This window comes from Vulpes vulpes, chromosome 10, assembly GCF_048418805.1.
Source record: "Vulpes vulpes isolate BD-2025 chromosome 10, VulVul3, whole genome shotgun sequence".
Taxonomy (NCBI): domain Eukaryota; kingdom Metazoa; phylum Chordata; class Mammalia; order Carnivora; family Canidae; genus Vulpes; species Vulpes vulpes.
Window position 1 is genome coordinate 60,441,826 of NC_132789.1, and position 26,471 is coordinate 60,468,296.

The window sequence follows — 26,471 nt, forward strand, 5'->3', positions numbered from 1 at the left end:
TTATTATGGTTTAATTGTATTTCTGTTTAAATTATCTGCTAAGAAAGGCAAGTAGGTGTTGTGACCTTACATAGGAGTTACGGATTTCATATTTGATGCTAAGAGCTTTTTAAATAAAAATGTTCTGAACCAACTATCTAAATAAACAAGTTTTAAAATCGAAGTGCAGGTGGCCTACAGACACCTCCCTACAGCTATCACTATTACCGCTATTCTTATCAGCTTCTATTTATCAAGTGCTTAGTCTATGCCAGGAATCGGACTAACCAGTTGCGGTAAGTTTAATCCTTGTAAGTCATTAGAAGTTTCCATGACTCTGTGCTTATTGTGGACCAGAACTTCGTTTCCTCTTCTGTGACTTAAAAGTTTATGATGATAAAAATAAAAACATTTAAGTCTGTATTAAGTTTCATATTTTCTAGAAGATGCAACATCAGTATATCATGAACACTACTCCTAGGACCAAGAAATGGAATTTTTGTTCTTCTTTATTCTGTAAGTTAGAACCTACAAAATAAGTGTAACATTGAGGTTACTTAGAGAATTTATTTAACTGAAAAGTCAATTTTCTCTTACCTTATTGGATAACAAAAAAGCTTCTAAAGACTGGATAATTGCCTTCCAAAAGATGTCCACCTCTTAATCCCAAAATTTGTGAGTATGACCTTACATGCAAAGGGACTTTGCAGATGTGAATAAGTTAAGGATCTTGAGGTAGGGAAATTATCCTGTATTACCCAAATGTGTCCAATATAATAACAAGGGACTTAATAAGACAGTGACAAGAGGGTGAGAGCCAGAGAAGGGGACAAGATGACAGAATCAGAAGAGGAGAAGGGAGAGAAACGTGAAGATGTTATGCTATAACTCTGAAGATGGAGAAAGGGACCGTAACCAAAATCCTCAGGCAATTCCGAGTTGGACAAAGGAAGGAAACCGATTCTTCCTTGGATCCTCTAGAAGGATGCAACCCTGCAGATACCTCAGATTTTAGGACTTTTACTTCTAGGGCCACAAGATAATTAATTGGTGATGTGTTAAGCCACTAAATTTGTAATAATTTGTTACAGCAGTAACAAGATATTAATTTTTATTTTTAAATCATTTTAAAAATATTTTATTTATTTATTTGAGAGAGAGAGAGAGAGAGAGAGAGAGAGAGTGCACAGATGAGGTATGGGGCAGGAGGGTAGCCAGAAACAGACTCCCTGCTGAGCAGGGAGCCCGATGTGGGGCTCGATCCCAGGACCCCAGAATCATGACCTGAGCTGAGGCAGACTCTAAACTGACTGAGCCCCCAAGGCACCCCTGAATATAGTCACTTCTAGGCAATATCAATAATGGATACTAATTATAGCTAGACAAAATTTCAACCATTCATTTGGGTGGTTCTGTGGTCCTTCAAGACTTTGAGCATTTTGGAGATAAGTTTAGTCCTAACAAAAAAGCTTCTAAAGGTATCTTGCAAATTTTTTACCAATCACATCTTCCCTTCCCATGGATCACTCCTTTACCGCACCCACCAGCTGGTGGTCCACACATGGTTCACAGCACCATTTATCCTGCTTGCAAGGAACATGTTCTAAGGATTCACTAAGGGAAATGAGTCAACTTCACTACTTATTTTTAAAAGGGAACAATATTTGTAACTCCTGAGCATCTTTAGTAATACTGATATTTTTACCTGTTCAAACAATTGTGTTGAAACTCTCAAGATAGTGAAGATGTTTATAGAAGGTGGTGAAAACTCAGAGCTCTGGAATAAGAATTCCCAAGTTTGAATTTTGCCCCGATACTTACTAGCTTACCTGTCTAGACCTAAGTTTCCTTATCTGTAAAATGATAAGAGTATTGTCATCTACTTTACAGAGTTCTTGCGAGGAATAAATGAAATAATCTGTATAAAAATCCATAGCACAGTTTCTACTACACGAAATTCCCTACATGATGGGTACCATTCCACTAATGGAAAGGATATCTTCATTTCAAACAGGTCCAGAAACAATTACTCCATCAGACTTCACTGTATCTGACATGCTAACGCCAACGCCGGGTTTGGAATGTGAGGTATGGCTGGATAATATATTCCAGCTACTTGCATTTCCTTATAGCATCTGTTCAAGTCTCTGTATCACTATCCAAATGCTATTAAACTGCTTTTGCTATGCTCTCTAGTCCATCTTTGCCAAAAGATAATAAAAAATATGCATCACATTTTAGCAGGGGTTTTTTTTTGTGCCCCCTCTGAGGCACAAATACATTTATATTTTCTTAACTAGTTTAGATATGTCCTTCTAATTAAGATTCTGGTCAAATTAAGGAAAACAAAGTTCAAATGGGGTCATAAGTGTGGTCTTTTAATAAAAAGTCAACTGACGTAGGCTTTTCTGTAAGGCAGGCATTCAAAAATATTTATTAAGCAGCTATTATATGCCAGGCACTATGCCAGATAACAAAGATACATTGGCGAGCAGAAAAAGATAAGCTCATTGGACCCCAGAGCTTGTAATTGTCTTGGCTCTCACTTTAAACGTGCCTCTTGTTAGATAAACCAACTGTTCATTCCACCAATATTATTTAGCGCCATTTTTGGCCAAGTACTATCCAAGTACCATAGATAAAACAATATAAAAGCAAACAAAACTTCATGACTTTATAGAATTTATATTCTGTTGGAGGCTCAAAGATAGCCACTAAGCAAAATAAGTTGCTAAGTTATAGAAAATCTTAGAAGGTGCTGCTAGGGGAAAAAAAAAAATAAATCTATTTTCAATGACATGCTCAGAAAATCCTCACTGATAAGGTAACTTTATAGTAAAAGATCTGAAGAAGTTCAGAAACAGCCACACAGAGAACCAGGGCAGTAGAATAGCTGTGGGAACCAGGAAATAGGGTTTCAGGCCGAAGGATCCGCAAGTGGAAAGGCTCAGAGGTAAAAATGTACCTGACATATTAAAATAATAATAAGGAAACCAGTAAGTAAGTAAGCAACAAGATTTAAAAAATGAGATTATTTAAAGCCTTGTAGATGATTGTAAAGACTGTGGCTTTGATTTTAAAAGACTGGAAAACATCAGGTATTTTTGAGCAGAGAAATTACATGATCTGATTTGTTTTAGGATCATTTTAGCTGCTGTGTTGAGCGTAGGGTGTAAAGAGACAACAGAACCAGTGAGGAGGCTATCATGGGAATTAGGCAGAGATGATGGTGGCGCTGACCAGGAGATAGCAGTGGGGATGGTGACAAACGTCTGGGTTCAGGGTTTATTTTGAATTTAGAGGTCACAGAATTTGCTGAAAGATTAGATGTGTGGTGTGAGTGAAACAGAGGCATCAAGGATTCTAAGATCTTTGCCCTGAGCAATTAAAGAATAAAGCTGGCATTAATCAGGATGGGGAGATTGTGGGAAGTGAATGGGGTGAGTGTTATCAAGAATTCAATTTTGCCTTGTAAAGACTGAGATTGCTCTTAGACATCAAAAAGCTGCAAATGTATGGATCTTATAGACAGAGATCAGAGATCAAGCTGAATTAATTTTGGGGGATTCTCAGTGATGGGATGAAACCACAAAGGGAGTGAGTGTAGATAGAGGAGAGAGGAAGGAAGAAAGACATGATGGGAAACAAGCAAAGGATAGTGAGTAAGAGGAAACGGAGGAGATTGTAGGTGGTCTGGAAGCCAGGGAAAGTAGTAAAGAAGATGGAGTAATAAGCTGTCCTAAATCTGTTAGTGGGTCAAGTAAGGTGAGGTCTGAAAAATCATCATTGGATTTAGCAACAAAGAGTTCATTGGTGACCTTGTTTAAAAAGTTTCAGTAGAGGAGAAGGTAAGCTTCTTTTAGGCAGTTTGAGATGTTTGTAGAGGCTTTAGTTTTTTCTGACTGCTTTTGTTTTCCTGGTTAAATGGAAAGTAGGGTCAATCCTGGGAGCTGATACAATTGCCCACAGAAAATTTTGGAAAATCAGACTTGACTATTTGCCTCCTTTTGGCTCTTAAATTTAGAATCACTCACTTAATAGCCTCACTGTTTAGCAAGGGATTAAACTCTTTTACCCTTTTTTTGATCATATATAATGTTGGGATGGTAGAAACTGACTCACAAAATTTAGGGAGAAGCAAATGAAATAAGCTACTGTTAGTGCACGGCATATGATCGATGCTAAATAGGTGTTAAATTTTCTTCCTCATCCCCTGAAATGCAGTATAGAATAGTGGTCAAAATCACAGATTCCAGAATAACAATCCCCGAACTTAGATTGTGATTCTACTACCTATGAAATATGGAATCTTGGGCAAGTTACTTTGACTTTCATCCTCCTGCTTTCCTCAACTTTAAAACAGGAAAAAACAATGATACTTGGCTCAGAGGACTGTTGTTTTGGGAATGAAATGTGTTCATTAGAATACTATCTCAAACACAGTGACATAAATGTCTGATCATTGCTATAATTATTACCATAATTTAAATACAATAAAATTATAAGTTTTGAAAAATCTACCACTGATTTTTTCTTATTTATCTATAAGTCTGAAGTATATCTAAAAATTAATTTGTAATGATTTTATCCAGGTGCTATAAGACTAATCTCACATATGAATTTTTAATGACATGTTTGTAGTGTTTAGTAGTGATTTTTTAAAACTGACACTAACAGAGTTGTAATGATATACTAGCTTTTCAGGACATATGAGGGCTTAGATCTGTTCTTTATGACGTCTGTTTGCAAAACACTAAATCAAGACAATTTAGGACAAGACATCAATTGACTCTGATGTCTGAGTATATGGGCGATTCTGATATCAAATCAATACTAAGGTAAAACTTGAGTTCAAACTGAGTATTTTAGAGAGGATACATCAACAAAAATTCTTGTGGAATTCTAATTATCTTTCAGAAACTTTCATATTTAGGAAACATACACCATGGACAACGTGAATGGGGAATTAAAAAGTTAATTGAAAATATTTGTTGAAAATAGAAAAAAAGAAAACTAATTTGCTTTTTTATTAACAGCCTCAACAATTTGATCCTGTTTACAACTGTAGCCAGTATATATGCCTTAATATGGAATGGCACTTGTTCAACTGGTCTCTTAATTGCCCAAAGGACGTGGAAATGCCTGACTGTGGTTTCCGGGGAAGACCCGTTCAGGTGAACAGGGATATCTGCTGCCCTGAGTGGGAATGTCCTTGTAAGTCTGCATTTCTTACATGGCAGTCAATTTTCAGCCAGGAGGAGATTGTTGCTTTTTTTGAGCTGATCACCTCACTCATCATGCCAAAATTATTGAACTTTCTTCATTTAATTTCTGATTTTTATTTCCCAATATGTAACTTTTACAGTTGCTTCTTGTCAAACATAATAACATGAGTTAAAAAAAATTTAAGGATCAAACATTACTACAAATACAAATAATTGGTTGATAGACCAAATCCACTGTCTACCATTTTTTTTTTTAGGTCGCTGTTCCATGTTGTCAGAACTGAGCATTATTACATTTGATGGAAATAATGCAGCATTGTATAGTATGGCTTCTTATATCTTAGTAAGAATTCCTGGGGAAATTATCATTGCTCATATTGAAAAATGTTCCATGAATCAGGTAGGTTATCATTCATTTTTGTGTCATTTCTTTATAAATCTATAGCTGACGTACACTGCAACATTAGATATTCTCAGAGCAAGAAGGGACTCAAGAACTCCCTGAGATTTATCTTCTAGTACTTAAGACAAAAAATGTTTCATGTGAATATATTTAAAGGCATGTAAAATTAATTCAAATAATGTTTGTTAAAAAAGTCAAGTGATATATTTTTATACATTTTTTTTCAGAATGGAAATTCCCCTAAAAAGCTAGTGAGTATTTGCAAAGTGTTTCATAAATTTTTTCTCTTTATTGCTAAAGTTATGTTTAACTCCATAAAGTTTTAATATTTTTTTCAATTAAGACATCCTCTGGAAGAATGTATGGACTCTGTTTTAAGAAGTTAAATTTGACAACATCTATACATAAAATACTTGTTAATCGGGCAGCAAGAAAGGTAAGAGCACAAAGTTAAAAGATATCCTCACATTAGAGAAAATTAAGAAATTATGTTAAATATAATTATTTCCAAAAATGAGGAAAATTAAACATATTGGAGTTTCATTGCTATTGTGTTCAATCATTCTTTTCAGGGACAGTCAACAAATATGTTTCTTCATATTACATTTCTCCTTCTGTAATGTCCCAACTGTTGCAAATATTTTTCCCCCTTGTGAGGTTAACTGTAACAGCATGTCAAATACATGAAAGCCCTCTCGGATAATGTGAGTGCCCAATTTCTTAGTGTCGAGTTAACAGTGTTTTAAATTAGACAAAGTGGAAATGATATAAAAAAGGAGGAATCACAAGGTTGAAAAAAGTAGTTAGCTAAGAATATCAGAATGCAGACCACCATGAGAAAAAATAGTTTCGAAGTACTGATAATGTTAATTTTTTTAATGAATATGTGATAGCTAGAATAGGAAAAAATGAAGAAATATTTAACTATTGAAATAAACTGAAGAAGGAGGAGGTGTTATAAAAAAAAGATTGGAAAAAGCCATTTGGTTTTATAGGAAAAACCTTTACTCCAAGGGGTATTTATTTACTAGAGACAAGTGAGTGATAAAGCTGGATACTTCACTTATATGGTTCTCTCAGAGATGTAAGAAAATAAGGTGTAAAGATTTTGCTAAAATGACTGAGATGTTACGTGCTTTCTAGAAATAATTCTGCCTTTTTTTAGCACAGGCCAAACATTCTAGAGTGGAAACAATATTAAAATGGGCCTAAAATATAATAAGGTGTTAGAAAGCTTAATTTTAAGTAAAGAAAAATATATAAATGGGGAAATTGTTTAGATAATAGCATTTGTATATACCTTTGATTTAATCCAGATATATTAACAGGAGGAAGTGGATGGGAAATAAATTTAAACTCAAATCTAATCAGTGCTATTAGTGAGCATTTGGGCCAAAGGGCTTAGCTTTAGCTTCAACTGAATTCATCTCTGGTCAGGTATTGAGTTAAAAGCTGATTATTTAAAAATTATTTAATGAGAGTTTACATGATAAAGCAACAAGGTCCTGCTCTCTAGTAACTTGTAGCTGTATGTGAGGTGCTTCAATGTAATTGCTGATTAGAAAGCGGTAGGGGGCATAGTGATAGAGTATGACTCATATATCACAGAAACAGGTCCCTTAATGCAGTTTATAGGAAGGTCGAATAGGTATTTTTGGAGGAGGTGACACCCAAGAGAAATCTTAAAGGAAGTGGAAATCAACTAGGGCAGGAGTAAGGATGTTTTAGCCTGTAGGCAGCAGAATGAGGAAGATATAAAGTGGAAAAATTGGATGGTTGGTGAGACATGACCCAAAAAGTTACTGCTGGTTCCATGTCTTTGTCATTACTTGAAACGGTTTTTCTAAATATAATCCTTGGATTGCCTACATTTGTATTACCAATAATACATGCTAAAAATACAGAGTCTAGAGACCCATCCAAACAGGAAATTGAGTCGCTGGGAAACTTCCTCTGTGCCAAGCTTGGTAGATGACAGTTAGGAGTATTATAGGTGAACACTGATTTAGAAGATCAAGGAAAGGATCCAGGTTAAAGAAAACATCCTGAAAAATAACTTTATTATCCTATGTTCGTATTAGTAGATAATGGTGTAATTAACATAAATTGACAGAAACATCAGAAAAGCATAGGTAACACGGAAGAAAGCTTTGAAGAAACTTTAAAACTTTAAGTTTTGAAGAAAATAAGGGGTAACAAGGTTAGAACAAATACTGAATGTAGCAAGACACAACAAAGGAATAATAAAGGAGCTTGGAGTTGTGAGAAGCGGTATCAGGCAGCAGAGAAATAATTTTTTAGAAACTTAGGAAGTAGTTTGTATTCAATGAGAAGTAATGGAATCATATGAATTCTACTTTTAATGAGTATATATTTAAACATACACATTTTTCTAACAGTTGTCAATTCATCGTGTTATTTTAGGTAGAAGTGGATTCTATTGTTGTGCCTCTGCCCTTTTCAAGTCAAGAACTGTCCGTAGAAGATTCTGGTACCATGTATGTGATTACGACTCCAGCTGGACTAATCGTGAAGTGGGCTCACCTTACAGGGATCATAGACATTCATTTTGGCCATGGATTTAACTTGTTATCTTACACAGAAGGACTCTGTGGTGAGCATTGCTCTTCAAATCTGAATTTCTTCCAATTTTTTTTCCTGTTCACATTACACCATTTTGCCCCACTTTTCATATTTGAGGTGTGACATTAATTTTCAGTTCCCCATGTGAGTACTACAGAAAGTGGCGACTTTCAATAAATGGGCTAAGAAGGAAGAAATAATAGTTCAAGTCACATATTTTTTGGGAAATACATGTTTACTACTACTACTGCGATACTACTTATATTCTTGCTAGCTCATCTTTATTAATTGTTAGTAAAGTGCTAAGCCTTATTTGACATACTTGAATTTATTCAATTCTAACAGTAGCCCTCATAAATTGGTATTAATTTGTAAGTGAGAAATAGGAGTTCCAGAAAGATTAAAGGCTTGAATAAGTTTGTTTCTTCCTTATTATGTTAAAATTTGAAATACGGGAAAACTTAGTTGCTTAAGCCACCTTGAAAGTTACATACAGGGAACACATCATTCTCAATATTTTCCCCAGTTTTGCTATAAAGTGTAATGCCTAGATGTGTCTTTACAACTAGCTTAATATCACATCATATCACATAGACACATAGTTATAAGCCAAAGGATACAAATTAGAGACACCTCTAGGTACACAACAAAATAAAAAAACTATAATGCTGGCTTTGATGTCTGATGGAGGCTATTCTCTTTGTAGCTCTGTGCTCTTAAGGTGAACATCAGTTTCCACATCTTTCAAATAAAAATAGCCACATTCTACTATCTTCGAGATTGTTGTTAGGGTTGTATATGAAAGTTAATGTCAAACCCTTAATGCATTGCTTACTACACACCATCAATGAATGTTAGCTTAGCAAAAAATATCTACTGTAATCTCACTCAATGAGTAAAAGTTTACTGACCTTCTGAGTGTTTTGACTCCGTGCTTGTTGCTGGCAACTCAAAAACAGATAGGACTAAGTCCTTTGTCCTAACAAAAGACATAAAGCAAAATTTCTTCTTTAAAGCATTTAGTGCAAAGTTTGGCTAAAAAGGTTTACATATTTCCTTGCCTATTTGTAGTGTGATAAACAGTACAAAGTTCTATGGGGACTGAAGGGTATCACTGTGGAAATAGTTATTCTTGAGTATGTATAGTATTGATTATACATAATAAATCAAGTTATTGGGTAATGCTTAGAGGCTTTAGGAATGCATATTTTCTCAGATGATTAACATTTCTATATGCTATGATTTCTGTTTGATCTTGTGGGGTTTTTTTCTTTCACTTATTGCCAGCTCATGCTTTTACACACTGTAGAGAAGGGGCTAGGATCACCTTTTTTGCTAACCAAGGGACAACCCTTAAAGTTCACGATGTCCATAGTGGGAAGAGTGGTTTTTGTGAATCAAATCTGGGTGCTCTCAGGTCTGAAAAAGTTGCAGCGAACAAGAGTGTGACCTAAATTGAAGATCCCAGAATGGGAAGTCTGTATGAATACCTTGTTCTATACAGTACTATGAAGTTTATAGGGCTGGTGGCTGGAGTTGCTAATAAAAACATATTTTTTCATTAGCAATTACCTTTTTCCAGGAAAGTTTAGACTTAAAAAATAGTAGCAGCTTTACAGTATAGCTCATTTCACTTGAGTTTTGTTTTAGTTGTTTGTTTTTGCATTGAACTCAGACCTTTGTATATTTACAAGGACAAGGCAATTACAGTAGCAGCAACTTTTATGATATTAATATGCCTACTTGAGGATTAAGATTTTTTTTTAATTTTTTTAAATTTTTATTTATTTATGATAGTCAGAGAGAGAGAGAGAGAGAGAGAGAGAGAGGCAGAGAGAGAAGCAGGCTCCATGCACTGGGAGCCCGATGTGGGATTCGATCCCAGGTCTCCAGGATCGCGCCCTGGGTCAAAGGCAGGCGCTAAACCGCTGCGCCACCCAGGGATCCTGAGGATTAAAATTTGATACTTGAAGAAAATGTTCAAGTTATACCTTTTATAGACAGAGCCTTGGGGATTAAGAAAGATTATGTCTTAAGGTAGGGTGGGATTCAGATCAGATAAGGGTTCTGGGCCATTTCTCTGTACTTCCCTTGGCTCTGTACTCCACTGGATTAAGAGTAAGCTTCATTCTCCATCTGGCCTTCCTCAGGAAACTAGAAGCTACAGCAGGTCAAAGCATGATAATCAATAGGTCATGTCATCCTAAGGAAGGAATATTGTCTGTGTCTTAGGATTCCAGGTCAGATCCTGTTTGGCACTGGTTGTCCAAATGTTGAATGTAGCTGTGTGTCTAGATGACTGCCTGACCTGACTGTTTTAGTACCTCCAGCAGTTGTTAACTCAAGGAAGTAAGGACTATCTTTGTTCCGATCATGGCCCTCTCCTGTAGTGGTGACGGGGCAGGGCTAAATTCCTGAAATTTAGATTTCAGGAATTTAATGTTTTCAGGTAGGGTTTTCCTTGGGGGAATGGCTGTGTGGGAGGCAATCACCAAATGCCCACTATTCTAAGGAATATCTTGGAAAGCTTAAGAACTAGTTCTTCAATTAGAAGGTAGTGGTAATAGTGAATAAGTATGGGAACAGAATCCATCTCCTCTTTCTTCATTTTCTATCATCTTTTCACATTTCTTAACTTCTAGAATTGTAGTTTCTTTTTATTTTTTATTATTTATTATTTTTTTGTAGTTTCTTTTTAATCTGGTTAAGACAACTCTGTACTACTTTATCAAAGAATCAGATACATATTTTAAAAATTCCATCAACGTTAAAGTGAAAGGATATACATTTGGCACCTTGTTCAGTAAATAATTTACTCATTTAAAATCAATTATTAAGATGATTTATTTCTCCTGTCTACATTTGGTTTAAGTGAAAAAAATGTTTCCTTCTAAATATCATATCTTTCTAGGAATTTGCAATGAAGATCCAGATGATGATCTAAGGATGCAAAATGGCACAATTATTACAAATATGGAAGACATAGAATTATTTATTGAAAGCTGGGAAATTGAGAAATCATTTGAAGTAACAACAAGAAGACCTGTTAGGAATTGTACTGAGCATGATTGCAGTCACTGCATTGAGTTATTAAATAGGAGAGTTTTCATTCCATGCCATCATAAAGTAAGTCAAGGGCAACCATAAATAAGAACTGTCACATTAGACATGTTGAGAGTAAAGCCAATAAATTCCTATTCTTGCCATGATGTTCTTCTACCGAGAATAGTTTAGTCCCACACCTGCTGTCAGTATGCTCTGGAATTCAGAATCACTTACTTTTATAGATTTAAAGATATAGAAAGGATAATTATCTTTTTTCTCCTATTTTTTTTCAAAACTGTATCTACAGCTTTCAAGAAAAATGAAATTCTGTCCTATGAATAAATGCCTGTAGGAGAAAGAAATCAATATCACTTGATAACCCAGTAGAGAAACCAAGCCAGTGAGGATATTATCAGTTCTCTATGGTCTTGGCATCTTAGGTGTATACTTGTGATAGAACCTGTCATATATTCAATTTAAACCTTCTTTATTTGTCTCTAACTTTCTGACTTTATGTGACTAGTAGATATTTTAAATAATCTCTATCATTAAAAAAGATCCATTGTGGGGATCCTGGGTGGCTCAGTGGTTAAGCACCGGTCTCCAGCCGGGGCATGATCCTGGAGACCTGGGATCGAGTCTTACATCAGGTTTCCTGCAGGGAGCCTGCTTCTCCCTCTGCCTGTGTCTCTGCCTCTCTCTGTGTGTCTCTCATGAATAAATAAATAAAATCTTTTAAAATAAATCCATTGTTAGGGACACAGGACAGACCAATATAGCATTTCATGGATGATTTAATGAAAAGTTTGTGGACATCTAGCATTTAGTCCTTACAAGGCATCATGTTAAACTCCTATGATCCGAAGATGAATAAGACTCTCCCTTATTCACAGAAGCTCTGGTGGGAAAGTGAGCTCATGAACAGATACGTGACAATATACAGTCTGGAGGTATGTGGGAGCCCAGGTATGGAGGAGACTTCTCATACCTTTAGATATTTGATTTATTTAGAAGGATGAATTTGCCAGGAGAGAAGGGGGAAGAAGGGATGCCTACACAGATACAACAATATGTGTAAGAACAAGTTTTATAAAAGGCTATGACAGGAAGACATTGAAATGGTTGAGTGTAAGACATATGAAGGGGAAGAGCCTGGGAAAGAAGGTGAGGGAATTGTCAAAGCAGGAAGGTGTTCACTGTGTAGCACCTCCTGTGCTAGACTGTGGTGTGTAGACCCCATAATTCTCAGCCTGCCCCATGAGTTCCCTCCGGGAAAGGCAAAGGATGGCGAGTCATATGATAAAAATGGCGTATCTTTTGGGAGCTTCAGTTTTATTTGGAGATTTGGATGCAGATAGGTTTTAAAGGTTTACATTGTTTTTAAAAAGCAAGTATGTAGGGATGCCTGGGTGGCTTCTTGGTTGAGCGTCTACCTTTGGCTCAGGTAGTGATCCTGGGGTCCTGGGATCGAGTCCCGCATCAGGCTCCTCGCAGGGAGCCTGCTTCTCCCTCTGCCTGGGTCTCTGCCTCTCTCTGTGTGTCTCTCATGAATGAATGAATGAATGAATGAATGAATAAATAAATAAATAAATAAATAAATAAATAAATAAATAAAATCTTTAAAAAAGCAGGTATATAAAAATAAAGAAACAGATACTTTAAAACCCAGTTTAGTGTCATTTTAATGTCTTTTTAAAGCATTATTTTCAAAAAATCCATTTTTCACTGGGAACTCAGAAGGTTGATTAACTTAATCAACCAGTTCCCAACTTAACTGTTGAAGGCTTAGAGAGGCTACGCAGAGTGCCTTTTAGTCTGACAGATCCCTTCCCAGTGAATTGAAGGGCAAAGAGAGCAAAGCAGGTAATTTGGTTTCCTACTTGTCAGCTTCACCTTCATTTGAAAATCCCCACCGAGTAGACATGATCTGCCTGGACTGTATCATTTTTCTACCTAAAAGCCTTCAGTGTCTTTCACTTACATAAAGTATGTGCCAAACAACCTTCTCAGGGCTTACAGGGTCCTCTACACTCTGGCCCACCCACTTCTCTAGCTTCCTCTTGTGCTACACATTTCTTGCTTACTAAGCTCCAGTCTCCTTTCAACTCTCTGAATATTCCAAGGTTTTTCCTGCCAGTGGGCCTTTAAGATCCTAGGTTTTCCAGTCAAATACTTCACTCCTCTGATTCATTTTAGTGTGGTGACTCCTCTGGGTTCTATGCAAAGACCTATTTTAGCTTTGAGATCTAGAGGCAGAGAATTAGGTCTGTGTTACCGACTTTATACTGCTCATGCCTAGCACAGTGCCTGATATGTAGTTGGGTGTTCAATCAATTATGAAAGCGTACTTAAGTGAATATATGAATGGAGATTATAGGAAAGTCAACTTTGGGGGGTTAAGCAGAAAGGTATATAATTTCTCACTCTGAATGAATTAGGTCATATGGGATTTCAAAGCAAAAATACCCAGAAAAAGCTTAGAAACATAATTCTGGATCTCAGAAGAGGTAAGTTAAGGCCAGAGATCAGGTTTGGGGAGTTATTTGTGTACAGATTTTTAAAAAATAATAATAAGTAATATGCAATGTGCCAGAGTCTGCTCTGAACATTTACTGTATATTAACTCACAGCTACCTTAAGTAGTAGTAAATGTATTATTAACTCTTTAACTTATGAGGAAACCGAGGAAAAAGGTTAAATGCCCAAGATGGTGGTATGAGTCTGGCAAGAACATTTGTAGCTAGTAGACATGACCACTGAGGATGGAACCTAGGGAAACACTCAGGATAAGGGGCAGCAGAGGAGCCAACACTGAACAGGTGAACAAGGCAATAGAATGGAGTACATTCAACAACCTGGGTTTTAAGGAGGAAACTCTGTGTTCCCTGGATTCCTCAGTGGGGATGCTCTGGACCGTAGCAAGTATTCCATGTAAAATGAGGTACTGGAAACCAAGGGAATTCCATAAAGAAGACTAAAAGAAAGTAGAATGTTGGTTTTTTATTGGATATGAACCTTGAAAAAGAAATGATGGGATCTGAAAAATACTACAGATTTTTATCAGGCACTTTTTTTTTTTTTTTTATCAGGCACTTTGAGCTGTGTCAGAATTTGGCATCTGCAGGTAGAAGTTTAATATGTTCACTGAATGAATGAGTAGAGAGAAAATTTGGAATTAATGTCGCTGGAAGTTAAATTATTTAGAATACAGGCAGTTCTAAATCAAAATGAAGCAATCTGTAGGAAAAAGATGAATCTTTAAATCAAGGCATATCAAATTATATAAATTATTCAACGTTCAATATTAACACATAGTTTTCAAGAAGCATTTATAACCTCGTTTAATAAGTAATCCCATGTCTCATTATGGAATGCTTCAGGAACTTCCAGTTTGATCTCTCATAGATTATCCAGTATATGGAAAAGACAGTTGTGACCCAAAGTACAATATCAGAAATAGATTTTACTAGGCCCACATACTTTGCTTCTTTGTCATCTTTATAAGATAGATTTATGTAGATCAGTGCAGGCGATATTTATCCTATCTAAAATGCATTTAAAATATTATTACATCAGAAGTGACATCTAGTATCATGAAGTTTGGAATCTAAGGTCAAAGAAGAACCATAATTAGTATTAATTTGCCACCCTTTGATTCTCTAGAACAGTTTTAGACTAACGTAGGGCCTTTAGAGAAATAAAACAATATAACTTATGCCAAGGTGAAATGTCTCTAGGTGTCACCGCAGAACTTTTGTGAAAAGATGTGGATCAATTATACCTATTTTTGGAACTATGAATGTGATGCACTTTCTGCCTATGTGACTTTGTGCAACAGGTTTGACATCTGTATTCAGTGGAGAACACCTGATTACTGCCGTAAGTGGTACATTTTATTTATTTATTTATTTATTTATTTATTTATTTATTTTTTAAGTGGTACATTTTAAATAATATTTTCTAACAATCCCATAACATCCCATTTTATTACATTCACTTCTTTTTCTTTTCATTTTCCATCACAAAATAATGTCACAAGAATAAAATGCATATAAATGTAACGTAGGAGTTAGAAGTCAGCTCTCCCACATAGGCCACTTCTAGTTTCATCCGGCTCCAATTCTCCCAAAAGAAAACCTAGTCCACAAAATATCAGTCAGCAAAACCAATGGAAATGTTGAAGATATCACAGGGGATTGAACAGGGGTTTTAATTCTGTATGCCAGAGCACATTTCGTTGGTTTCAATTCAACCTGCCTCATTTGACCTACCGCACCCTCCTCCGACTCCCACCTCCTGCTTGTCCCCTAGCTTGGGAAGAGGATGTATGTTTTTCTGTCCCCATTTCCTTCTTTCCTGACATAGTATCCACTTCCATGGAAACAAATCTTTCTGGCTTTCTTTGAGTGATACCTAGGTTCATTTTTTTTTTTCCAAATCCATGTTCATGGATCTTTTTTTCTTTTGTATGTATTCTTTGCCCATTTTTATCTATAGGGCTCATGCTTTCTCATCAAGTTGTAATGATTTTCATAAAAATTTTATTAAGCCTATCACCAAGCCTATTTTACAGAAAACAATGTTAATTTAAGAAATAGCAATTAGATGGATTAAGTGATAAAAGATGATCAAAATGAGTATTAGTGAAATGCTCCAAAATAAAATAAAAGTTGTCATTTTCCCCTAGAAGAAAAGGCAAAATACATATAAGAAGAATCATATGTCACAAACACTGGTTACATGACTTCATTTCAGAAGTAACTCAGCTCCTGCTGTGCCCTACTACCCCTTGCCTTTCTGCTCCCAGAGGTATCACTATTCAAGAGTGTGGTTGCTTGATTCATAGGAAATGTATGACATCTTTAATTTTAATAGACACCATCAAATTGTTCCCCACTGAGATTTTACCAATTTATACCTCCACCAGCTGTGTGTTCATTTTTTAACAGTATGATTTTCGAAGATCACTGAGAATCAAAAGAATTTTCTGTAACATCATTTAGAAACTGTTCAGCAGTGGTAGTTTCTTCTAACAGAAAAGGCTTAAACCTAAACACACAGCATTTTTCTTTTTTATGGCTTGATGGAGTCACATGTTTAAAGCATATTTCTCTGCTTTTTCTGAATAGACTGTTTTATCTCCTCACTACACAGAGAAGGAACTTCATACTAGTTGACTCTGTATTTATGCCAACTAGATTTGGGCTGCTTCTTGATCATATTTACTTGCTACAAATCAGATGAGCTTTTCCTACTATAATATACTAGCTGGGCACCGGGAAGATACTCAAAAATACCTATTGCTTATTTTATTTCTAGTTTTTGGTTACATAATAAATGAAAAATGAGATTTGAAGAGACGGGAATGAGCCAAATTGATTTTCAGAAAGAAATCTGATATCTCTTCCTTTTATTATAATCCAAATAGGTGACTTTGATCATTAGCAAATTCTGTCCTCTGTTATTCATAGCTCTGAGTTGTCCAGAGGGGAAGGAATATCAGCCCTGTGTGAGGACTTGTGAAGCAAGAACATGTCTGAACAGATGGTTCTATGGACATTCTTCATGTTTGAATTTAAGAGAAGATTGTGTATGCAAGAACGGAACCATTCTTCACAGGCCAGATTCAATTCAGTGCATTCCAGAGAAAGAATGTGGTAAGCAGCAGAGTGCAAAATGACTTCTTAGGGACTCGGCAAATAAATAAAATTATTTTTGATCTTAGGGAGATGTGCTGGGGAAGATTGATCAAAAGGACCCCTAGGGGTTGGAGAGAAAATCAATTTGTTTGTAGTTTTGATTTTTAATATGATTTCAATTGCAGTTACTCAAATTAGATGCTTTGGTGGTGAAGTGTTTTGTTGTTGTTGTTCCAAGTTTTTATTTAAATTCCATTTAATAAAGGGCGGAGGATGGAGGAGGGATGGGGCAACCAGGTGACGGGCACTAAGGAGCGCACTTGTTGGGGTGAGCACTGGGTATTATACTATATGCTGGCAAATTGAATTTAAATAAAATATTAAAATTGGTGGGAAAAAAAGTTTAAGATCAAATGTATTTGGGGATCACTGTCTATTAAACTCCCCATTGGAAGAAAAAAAAAGAAATAAAAAGAAATAAAAAATAAATAAAAATAACTCTCACAAAAATAAATAGATAGATAGATAGATAGATAGATAGATAGATAGATGATAGATAGATAGATAGATAAATTCCAGTTAATGAACATACAGCATAATGTTAGTTTCAGGTGTAGAATTTAGTGATTTGTCACTTACATGCAATACCTGGTGCTCATCGCAACAAGTGCCCTCCTTAATACCCATCACCCATTTAACCCCCTCCCCCATCCCCAGTGATGATGTATTCTAATCTCTACCTATTTCTATAATAACTGGGCGAGGGTACGACAAATTAAGAATTAAGAGCATAGAATGTGAATTGAAATTCCAGTTATTTCATGTAATAGTGATTCATCTTTACCTCGTTGAGCCTGAGTCAGCATTTGCAAAATGGGGAAAATAATAGCACTTATCCCATAAAGTTAGTGTGGGGATACATAAATAATACAAAGCATTTTGCAACAGTGCATAGAGAAAAATAACTACTCAAGAAATGTCAGATAGTATTATTATTGGGGAGAAAACATTCAATTTTTCTACTTTCATTTTATTCTGACTCATCGTCTCCATGTTGGTTGCAATGAAAATAGTGCAAAATTGAGAAAATTGCAGTACAGGACTTATCATTAGGGTTAGAGGAAAAGAAATTAAGCTAATAATGAAAGAGAATGGGCAAATAGAAGTGAAACACATATATAGTTCCAGAAACAAGTTTGTGTTTGCCATTGAGAAAAGTATTTGTGGAAGGCTTTGAGAATAAAGAAGCACATTTATTTTTTTAGGGACTTATGTATTTATCATTTTAATAATAAAACCACAAGACTCAGTAAATAATTAGGTACTTGCCACATTTAGATTTTAAAGCTGACGTGTTTTGAATTTTCGTATGACAAAAATGATAAATATGTGGTAGGGACTTTTTTCCCCTAATATCTCTCCATTTCAATAGTTAACATTTTAAAACTAACTTAAATTTATTTTACTTAGTTTGTTCAAGCTAAATAAATTATATTAACAAGACAAAATGAACAAGAAAAAATGAACAGATTATCTTATTTATAGAAGAGGACATGCAAATTTACAGATAGTTATAGAAGGGAAAAATATTTTTGTAGACTACATTACAAATTTCATTAAAGAAAAATGTAAGCTAGTTTACTAGCTGGTAAAAAAAAAAAAAGAATGTAAGAAAGGAAAAATCTGTGATATATTATCTATGTCATTGAGCCAAGTCATGGTCTGAAGCCAAAACATCACAACCTGATTTATTTTAGTGCCTGGTTATGAGTAATATAACAGTGTCCATTTTTTTAAGCATGCACTGATAGTGAAGACCAACCTCGCACTGCTGGGGAGATTTGGAATGGGGGCATTGACGAGTGTGCCCTGTACAAATGTTTGGAGAATGGAAGTATTATTCCTATAGAACCAGATTGTGATGAAGAGCCCTCGCCAATTTGTGAACGAGAAGCTGAAGTTGTCCTGGGCACTGTTGATAAGTGGAGCTGCTGTTCAAAGGAAATTTGTGGTATGTATGCAGGCTGAAGCCTTACAGTAAGTTACGCCACAAAATATGTTGATATTATTTGTGAAAAAAGCACGGCATGCATAAAGTTTGGTAAACAAAAAGGTCAAAGTGCAAACAGAAATATTGCCATAAATATCACTTATATTTTCTCAAAGCAAGTTTTTCCACATTACGGTTTTGGTGATTTTGCAAATACACATGCAAACTCTCACTATAAACAATTAATAGTGTTCAATAATATGTGACAAGGTAAAGGTTCCGGGAATCTTTGACTTAGGACAATCGAGAGTGAAAGACCGTAATAAATAAACCTTAAATCTACTACCTGTTCACATATGACCCATTTGTGACCCGAATGTGTTTAATGACATGTAAAAACATGCATAATAAAAATCACTTCTCTGATTTGAGTTAGAAGCACAGTTTTTAGTTATATTGACTAATATTTTAGTGCTTCTGTTTCTTATTTCCAGGCTGTGACATGACCTTATGTGAAACTGCCATTCCAACCTGTACGAATAGTCAAAAATTGGTTGTTGGCCATAGTCCTCTTTCTTGCTGTCCACAGTATCAATGTGGTGAGTAATGAACTGGGAACAGTAAGAGCGAGGTTCATTGTTCAGAATAGTGGATTAGTTTCTCATTCTTTGTGTCTATAAGAAAATGATTTGTTATAAAATATAATGGAGCTATCTTGCTAAAGATAGTTTTTTATTTTTTTCTAAGATTTTATTTATTTATTTGAGAGAGAGAACAGAGTAAGAGAGCACAGAGAGGGAGAATCAGACTCCTCACCGAGCAGGGAACCTAAAGTAGCCGGTCACAAGATTCTGGGATCATGACCTGAGGTAAAGGCAGACATTCAACCAACTGAGCTACCCAGGCACCCCAAGATAGTTCTTTTTTAACCTGCAAATTCATTTATAAATATATGTATATATGAATTTTAAATTTATATATTTATATTAATACATGGATTTAGAGAATTAACTCATTTTAAAGATCTTAATCTTAGCAGAAATATATAGGAAATAGCAGGTGTGATATTGTGATTTACAATAAGAAATGTATATCTGGTCTTCCACCCCATTCTCAGCACATAGCTCTTAATTCTTGGGAGTTTCCTAAAGCAGGAGACCTATAAAGGTGTCTTTTGTTATGTTAATGAGTTTCTTTCGGAAGGCCTTTAGCAAATCTGAGGATGGAGTCAGCCCTGTGATTGGAGGGTAGGAATTTTCGATCCCACCCCCTGACCTCCAGGAAGGGGACAGGAGTTGGAGGTTGAGTCTGATCTTCAATGGACAATGATTTAATCAACCATGCCTATATAATGAAGACTCTATAAAAACCCCAAAGAGAGTGAGGTTTAGAGAACATCCAGGCTGGTGAACACAAGAAATTTGGGGATTGATGTGCTCTGAGAGGTCATAAAATCTCCCTCCCCTTGCCCTGTACCTTGCCCTATGCATCTCTTCCAACTGGCTATTCCTGAGTTACATTCTTTTTTTTTTTTTTTTTTAAAGATTTTATTTATTTATTCATGAGAGACACACATACACACACACACACAGAGAGAGAGAGAGAGAGAGAGAGGCAGAGACGCAGGCAGAGGGAGAAGCAGGCTCCTTGCAGGGAGCCTGATGTGGGACTTGATCCCAGGTCTCCAGGATCACGCCCTGGGCCTAAGTCAGGTGCCAAAATGCTGAGCCACCCTGGGATCCCACTGAGTTACATTCTTTTATAATAAATTGGTGATCTGCTAAGTCAAGTGTTTCTCTGAATTCTGCTAAACTGCTCTAGCAAATTAATCAAACCAAGGAAGAGTTTGTGAAACCTCTGATTTATAGCTAGTCCACCAGAAGTGCAGGTAACAAGTGGGGCTTGTAACCGGTGTCTGCAGATAGTGTCAGAATTGAGTTGAATTGTAGGACACCCAGCCGGTGTCTGGAGAATTACTTGGTGCTGAGAACCTTCCCCAGCTGAACACACATTGAATTAGAAGGATATATATTAATTCAAAGAGAGCTGAACCATACGACTTTATCATTTCCTTCTATACAAATTTTCAAATATCTTTGTGTTTCTGCAGAATGTGACCCATTGAAATGCCCCAGTATTTCAATACCAGAATGCAGAGAAGACCAATTCGTGATTCAAGTTCAACAGGAAGAGCCTTGCTGTTTTTCTCCTCTCTGTGGTCAGTGCTCTGTGAGACAACTTCTTGGAACAAAGGGAGGATGTAGGGAAAATCTCTTATTTGATATGAATTTCATTGGTTACTGATGGTAACCAATATTCTGCTGATATACTGGTAGGAATTCAACTGAATAAGAATAATTGAAAAGAAAGTACAGCATTTTAAATGACTCAACAATTATTAGAGTTAGCCTACTTTCCTTTATTATATATATATGGACTATATATATAATATATATATAATATATATATATCAGTTAAAACATACTCAAGACAATATAATCAAGGTTTTTTCTTTAATAAGACTAGCACCAGTTGTTTTAATTTTTAAATTTTATTTTTTAAAGATTTTTTATTTGTTCACCTGAGAGAGAGAGAGAGAGAGAGCATGAGCAAGGGGAGAGGGAGAGGAAGGAGCGGGCTCCCCGCTGAGCAGGGGAGCACCAAGAGGGCTGATCCCTGGACTCTAGGATCATGACCTGAAACGAAGGTAGACTCTTAACCTACTGAGCCACCTGGCACCCCACAATTGTTTTTAGAGAAAAATTCATCCTTGGCTTACCCGAAGAACCAACTCAAATAATGGCCTCTGCTAAGCCATTAGATAACTACTTTAAAATCTTGTTTTATATATTATGTATGATATATGTGTGAGCATGGTGATGATGGAAGAAAATGGTAGAAATGAAAGGTGGTTGGGAAAAGACTCTATATGGAGATATATATTCTGTCTGAAGAAATGGACATTGAATAATAAAAAGTGGATTTAAATAATAAAAAGTGGATTGAATAAAAATCAAGTGGATTTTCGTATCGAAGACTGGTGATTAATGTAGGTTTCAGATGTACCTATGGATATCAAAACACATCTCTTTGTACCAGTTAAGGTTCTTTGAGTGCAAGTGGCAAAATGGATTGATTCCAGCTAGCTTGCATACAACCAATTACTTGGAAGGCTTTGGGATCAAGATGTTGTAGGATCACAATGAAGCAGAGCAACCAAGCCATTGGAAGGAGAGAAACCAGCTACTCTAGGTGGCCATCACTAGTGACTGAGTCAGCAACACCCATTTCCTGCCCTGGTGGCCTCTGTTTATGATTGAAATGCCATAGAAAGAGATTCTGATTTGTCTAATGTGGGTTATTCCTACACGGAGGCCTGCTGAAGGTCAGGCACCTTTATTAAGAGCCATTCCAAGACAGTGTGGGTGGGGCATTTCCTCAGGGTCTTTCAGAGAATTGTAATGGAAGTAGGAAAGGGATACCGACCAGCCCAAAAGAACAGGTGCCTACTACATTACTCTTCCATGAATTGGAGTAATCAAGGGTAGGGAATTCAGAAAACTGAAGGAAATCAATCAATGGCATTTAGATCCTAGGAAAAAGGAAGTTGCTCTAGAAATCTTAAGGCTCTATATTTCTGCTAAGACACTGCTCTTCTATGTCACTGTGCTCGGAAAGCAAGGTACTTAGTCTGTGTTCCTGTTTTCATGACCAGGTGAGGAAATCTGTCTGTTAAAGCCTTATTTACCCTGTTTCCTATTTTACTAACCATTGTTCCATGTTGTATGTGTGTTGTAATCTGGTCAATAATTAGTTTTTTTTTTTTTAACTCAGCTGTGACTTCTGGCTTTTCGTTTTACCTTTAGTTTGTGAATCTTGCACCAAACCTGTTCCACTCTGTACTGATGGGGAATTTCTCACTGTGGACCTCAATACCACACATTTCTGTTGTCCACAGTATTATTGTGGTAAGTATATGATACATCTTAACTAATTTCAAATATTTAGGTGTGTCGGATATTTAAGAAGCCCCGTGAATCTTAGTTGTACTATCAGAACTTCATGGAATTTTAGCATATAAAATACATTAAATATATGTAATGTTTTTATACATCTAAAAGCTCTTCTTGCATAATATCATCACCTCCTCAAGATAGATTACAATAACTTTTCTCATCATCCTAGAGTTTCTAGCTTTCCAGGTGATTCCATACTTTCTCTACTTTCTTTCTCTTCTTGCACACCTGGCATTTCTCAGGGCCCTTCACCTGATGAGCTGTCCTGGTTCTACTACTGTTGTACCTGCTTGGGAGTCATATTTTCCATCCTCACAAATACATGGCAAGTGAGTGGTGGGAGAGGCAACACTGGGGAAATAGAAGTCTGTGCACTACATCAACAATGGCAGCAAACTAAGTGGTAGGTAGTGAGGACAAGCTTTTACAAGAAACTAATCTTCATCCATGGCATTTTTTCCAATTTAGTGTGTGACCCAAATCTTTGTCCTGCGCCACTACTCACCTGTGCAGAAGATATGAATCTTGTGAAAGAAAATGTATCTGGTCAATGTTGTCCAACATGGCGTTGTGGTAACTAAGTTTCATACTTCAAAGTTTTATTACAGTATAGTAATATATTCTGACGTATATAAATATGTTGATTTTTGCCTTTTTAGAATGTAACTGTGAAAAGCTTGTTACGCCAACTTGTGAAGTGGTAAGAACACATATTTTGATTGAATTATCATATTATTCAAATTAGTTTGTTCTTCCTTTATCCTTCTTATTTCTGTGTCCTCAGAGTTCATGAAATTATCCTCATTAAATTAGATTAAAGTAACATGCTCTGGTATCAGGGAGCAGTGAAAAATGACTTCACTGGTCTTAAAATGATGTAAAACATTGAAAAAAAAGATTATCTCAGTATTGAGAGGTGTCCCCATTGATTCTTCAGGAAAATGTGCCAACGATGCATCTGTTGTGGAGTAGGAGGGGATTATAAACATGTAACCGTTGGTACTTTCCTAAGAGTTATCTGTGAACATTTCATAAATAAGGAAATTGAGGTCTAGAGAGAGTAAATGATTGGCCGAGATCTTCAGGACTCAAACCAAGGGTTATTTTATGTATGTGTGTGTTTTTGTGTATTCCTTTATTCTCTCTACTCCAGCATAACTCTCTCATTTTCTTTAGAAATCTAGCCCAGACAATGTCAAAACAAGGACTAAAGCAAATTGAAATGCCTTGTTTTTATTCCTTATTTTTATATAAAATAAATAAATATTTTTATATAAAAATAACAATACCTATTCATATGAATAAGATAAGTTAACATAAATCAAGTACTTAGTACCTGACACATACAAAGAGCTCAGTATTAGCTGTAATAATTATGATAAAATAAATGCAGTACTCAGAATGTTAACCACAAGATATAGATCATCATGGACAATTTTCAAGGGAAGTTAACCATCTAGAAAATTTGAAAGAAAGTGATAGGTTAGAATAATGGGTGAGAGGAGTAGAAATATTCCAGATGGAGGCTACATTGAACTTGAATAAATGCACCAAAGTGCGAGGCAAGGTATGTATGCTGAAAGATAGCACCTTCTCTCTTGCCTTGAGAAAAAGCTAACCGGAGGAGGAAGAAGGAACAATGGAAGATGAAGAATTATCCAAATTTGTGTATTGGGGACAGCTGTATAGACAAGAGGAAGGATTTAGATTTTCTTTCTTTATTTTTTCTTTGCAGTTAATCATTCAACCAATATCTGTTGAGAACCAGATTGTGTGGTCATGGTGCCAGACACTTGAAATAGCTCAGCCCTTTTTTGAAGAACTCATGGCAGATTTAATATATCATATTAAATAAGAAAGAGACTCATGGAACTCATGGCAGATTTAATATATCATATTAAAAAAGAGAAAGAGTCCTGCACCGGGTGGAAATTATGATGAAAATGGTGTCTGAGTAAATTCTGCTATTCCTATGTAGCAGGATAAGGGCAATAAAACATTAGAGGGAAGGAGACCAGCAAGAGACTATTATAGCCATTCATGAAGGAGAACCTTGGGTGGAGTGAGATCTCCGTAGAAGAATTGGGGAGAGGTTGAATTTAGGAGGACAAAATGTAAGACTCTGGCCTTTTGTAACATATTTTACAAATGTGTGTAGGGGTGTGTGTGTGTGTGTGTGTGTGTGTGTGTGTGTGTATGAGATAGAGGGGGAGGGGAGGGAGATTAAAAGAGAGAGAAAGGAGGGTAAAAGATGAGAAAACTAAGATGAGAAGAAGGGAAGAGAAGAGAAGGAGGGAGAAAAAGCAGGAGGAGGGAGAGAAAGAGAGAGAGAGAGAGAGAGAGAGAGAGAGAGAGGCAGACACACACAGAGACAGGTATACCCAGACAGAAATATCTACAAAATGGTTAAGGTTACAAAGTTTGCACATCAAAATTCTAGAAGTCCCGAGTCTGGATAAACACTGGTGGCCAGAGAAGCGGCTGAGTAGAACTGCTGTGGTTTCACTTGTACCCAGCCTTGTGCGGAACTCTCCTCCTGGCCTGAAAGAGGGAGCACAACTTCTTGAGGCATTTCGATAACTTGGAACACAATATAACACAATACACACCATTCCCCTTATGGGATTTTGTGCCTACTATGTTCTGGGTCTTTTGAAGCATTTTGGGGAGAAGCTTCTATGTTTATTCTTTAAACTTGGTCTGGTTATTACTTTAACTCGTGTGTGTGTGTGTGTGCTCGCCTTTAACACCTGTCTTGGCCTGACCACCAAACCACTGACCATTTTACTGTCTGTCCATCTTTCCCTTGTTCTGTTTTTTTTTTTTAATTTATTTGTTTCTTCTTGCAGGTTTCTACCATTCTCCACTTACCTTTTCTCTGTGGCCTCCTCCATCCCCAACAATTGTGCTAGATGCTGGCTGTCTAGCTTTCTTTCCAGCTCATCTTTCAATGTCTGAATATTAATTATGAATCAGAATTTCACATTACTCAGTACTCCATGCATTTATTGAGTGACTGCTGTACTATATACTAGCATAGGCACACAGAACATAAGCAGTAGCTTCAATATTCTTGAATCTCTGACCTGAATATATGTAACGGTATGCATGATAATTTGGTTTGAATAATCACGATTCTATACAAGCACTGACCTGACCCATTGTTATTGAGGACCTATTCTGACTAATTGCTAAATATCTGTTTCAGTGTCTAAGTTGATGTATTATTTTAAATCACATGAGTAGGGATGCCTGGGTGGCTCAGTGGTTGAGTGTCTGCCTTTGGCTGAGGGCTTGATCCCAGATTCCCGGGATCGAGTCCCATGTCGGGCTCCCTGCATGGAGTCTGCTTCTCCCTCTGCCTGTGTCTCTGCCTCTGTTCCTGTGTCCTTCATGAATAAATAAATTAAAAATAAATAAATAAATCTCATTAGTATATTTACATAGATTGTGAATGTATTTCACCCTGAAAAGTCTGTATTGGCCTTTGCACTATTTCTTTTTTTAAATAGCAGCTTTTTGGCAATATAACTCACACACCATACAACTCAGCCATTTAAAATGTAGAATTCCATGATTTTTATTATGTTC

At 36.2% G+C, this 26,471-nt stretch overlaps 1 protein-coding gene across 1 annotated transcript in view; it reads left to right on the forward strand.

Annotated features, from left to right (window-relative positions):
- OTOGL (otogelin like) overlaps nucleotides 1–26,471 on the forward strand; it is a 133,409-nt gene that overhangs the window by 92,930 nt on the left and 14,008 nt on the right. The window contains 15 exon segments of the mRNA XM_025992164.2: nucleotides 1,994–2,067; nucleotides 5,016–5,193; nucleotides 5,462–5,604; nucleotides 5,835–5,858; nucleotides 5,951–6,043; nucleotides 8,032–8,221; nucleotides 11,102–11,316; nucleotides 14,973–15,114; nucleotides 16,707–16,892; nucleotides 18,673–18,885; nucleotides 19,359–19,463; nucleotides 20,975–21,082; nucleotides 22,731–22,832; nucleotides 23,349–23,453; nucleotides 23,540–23,580. Coding sequence (XP_025847949.2) covers nucleotides 1,994–2,067; nucleotides 5,016–5,193; nucleotides 5,462–5,604; nucleotides 5,835–5,858; nucleotides 5,951–6,043; nucleotides 8,032–8,221; nucleotides 11,102–11,316; nucleotides 14,973–15,114; nucleotides 16,707–16,892; nucleotides 18,673–18,885; nucleotides 19,359–19,463; nucleotides 20,975–21,082; nucleotides 22,731–22,832; nucleotides 23,349–23,453; nucleotides 23,540–23,580 — 1,919 coding nt within the window.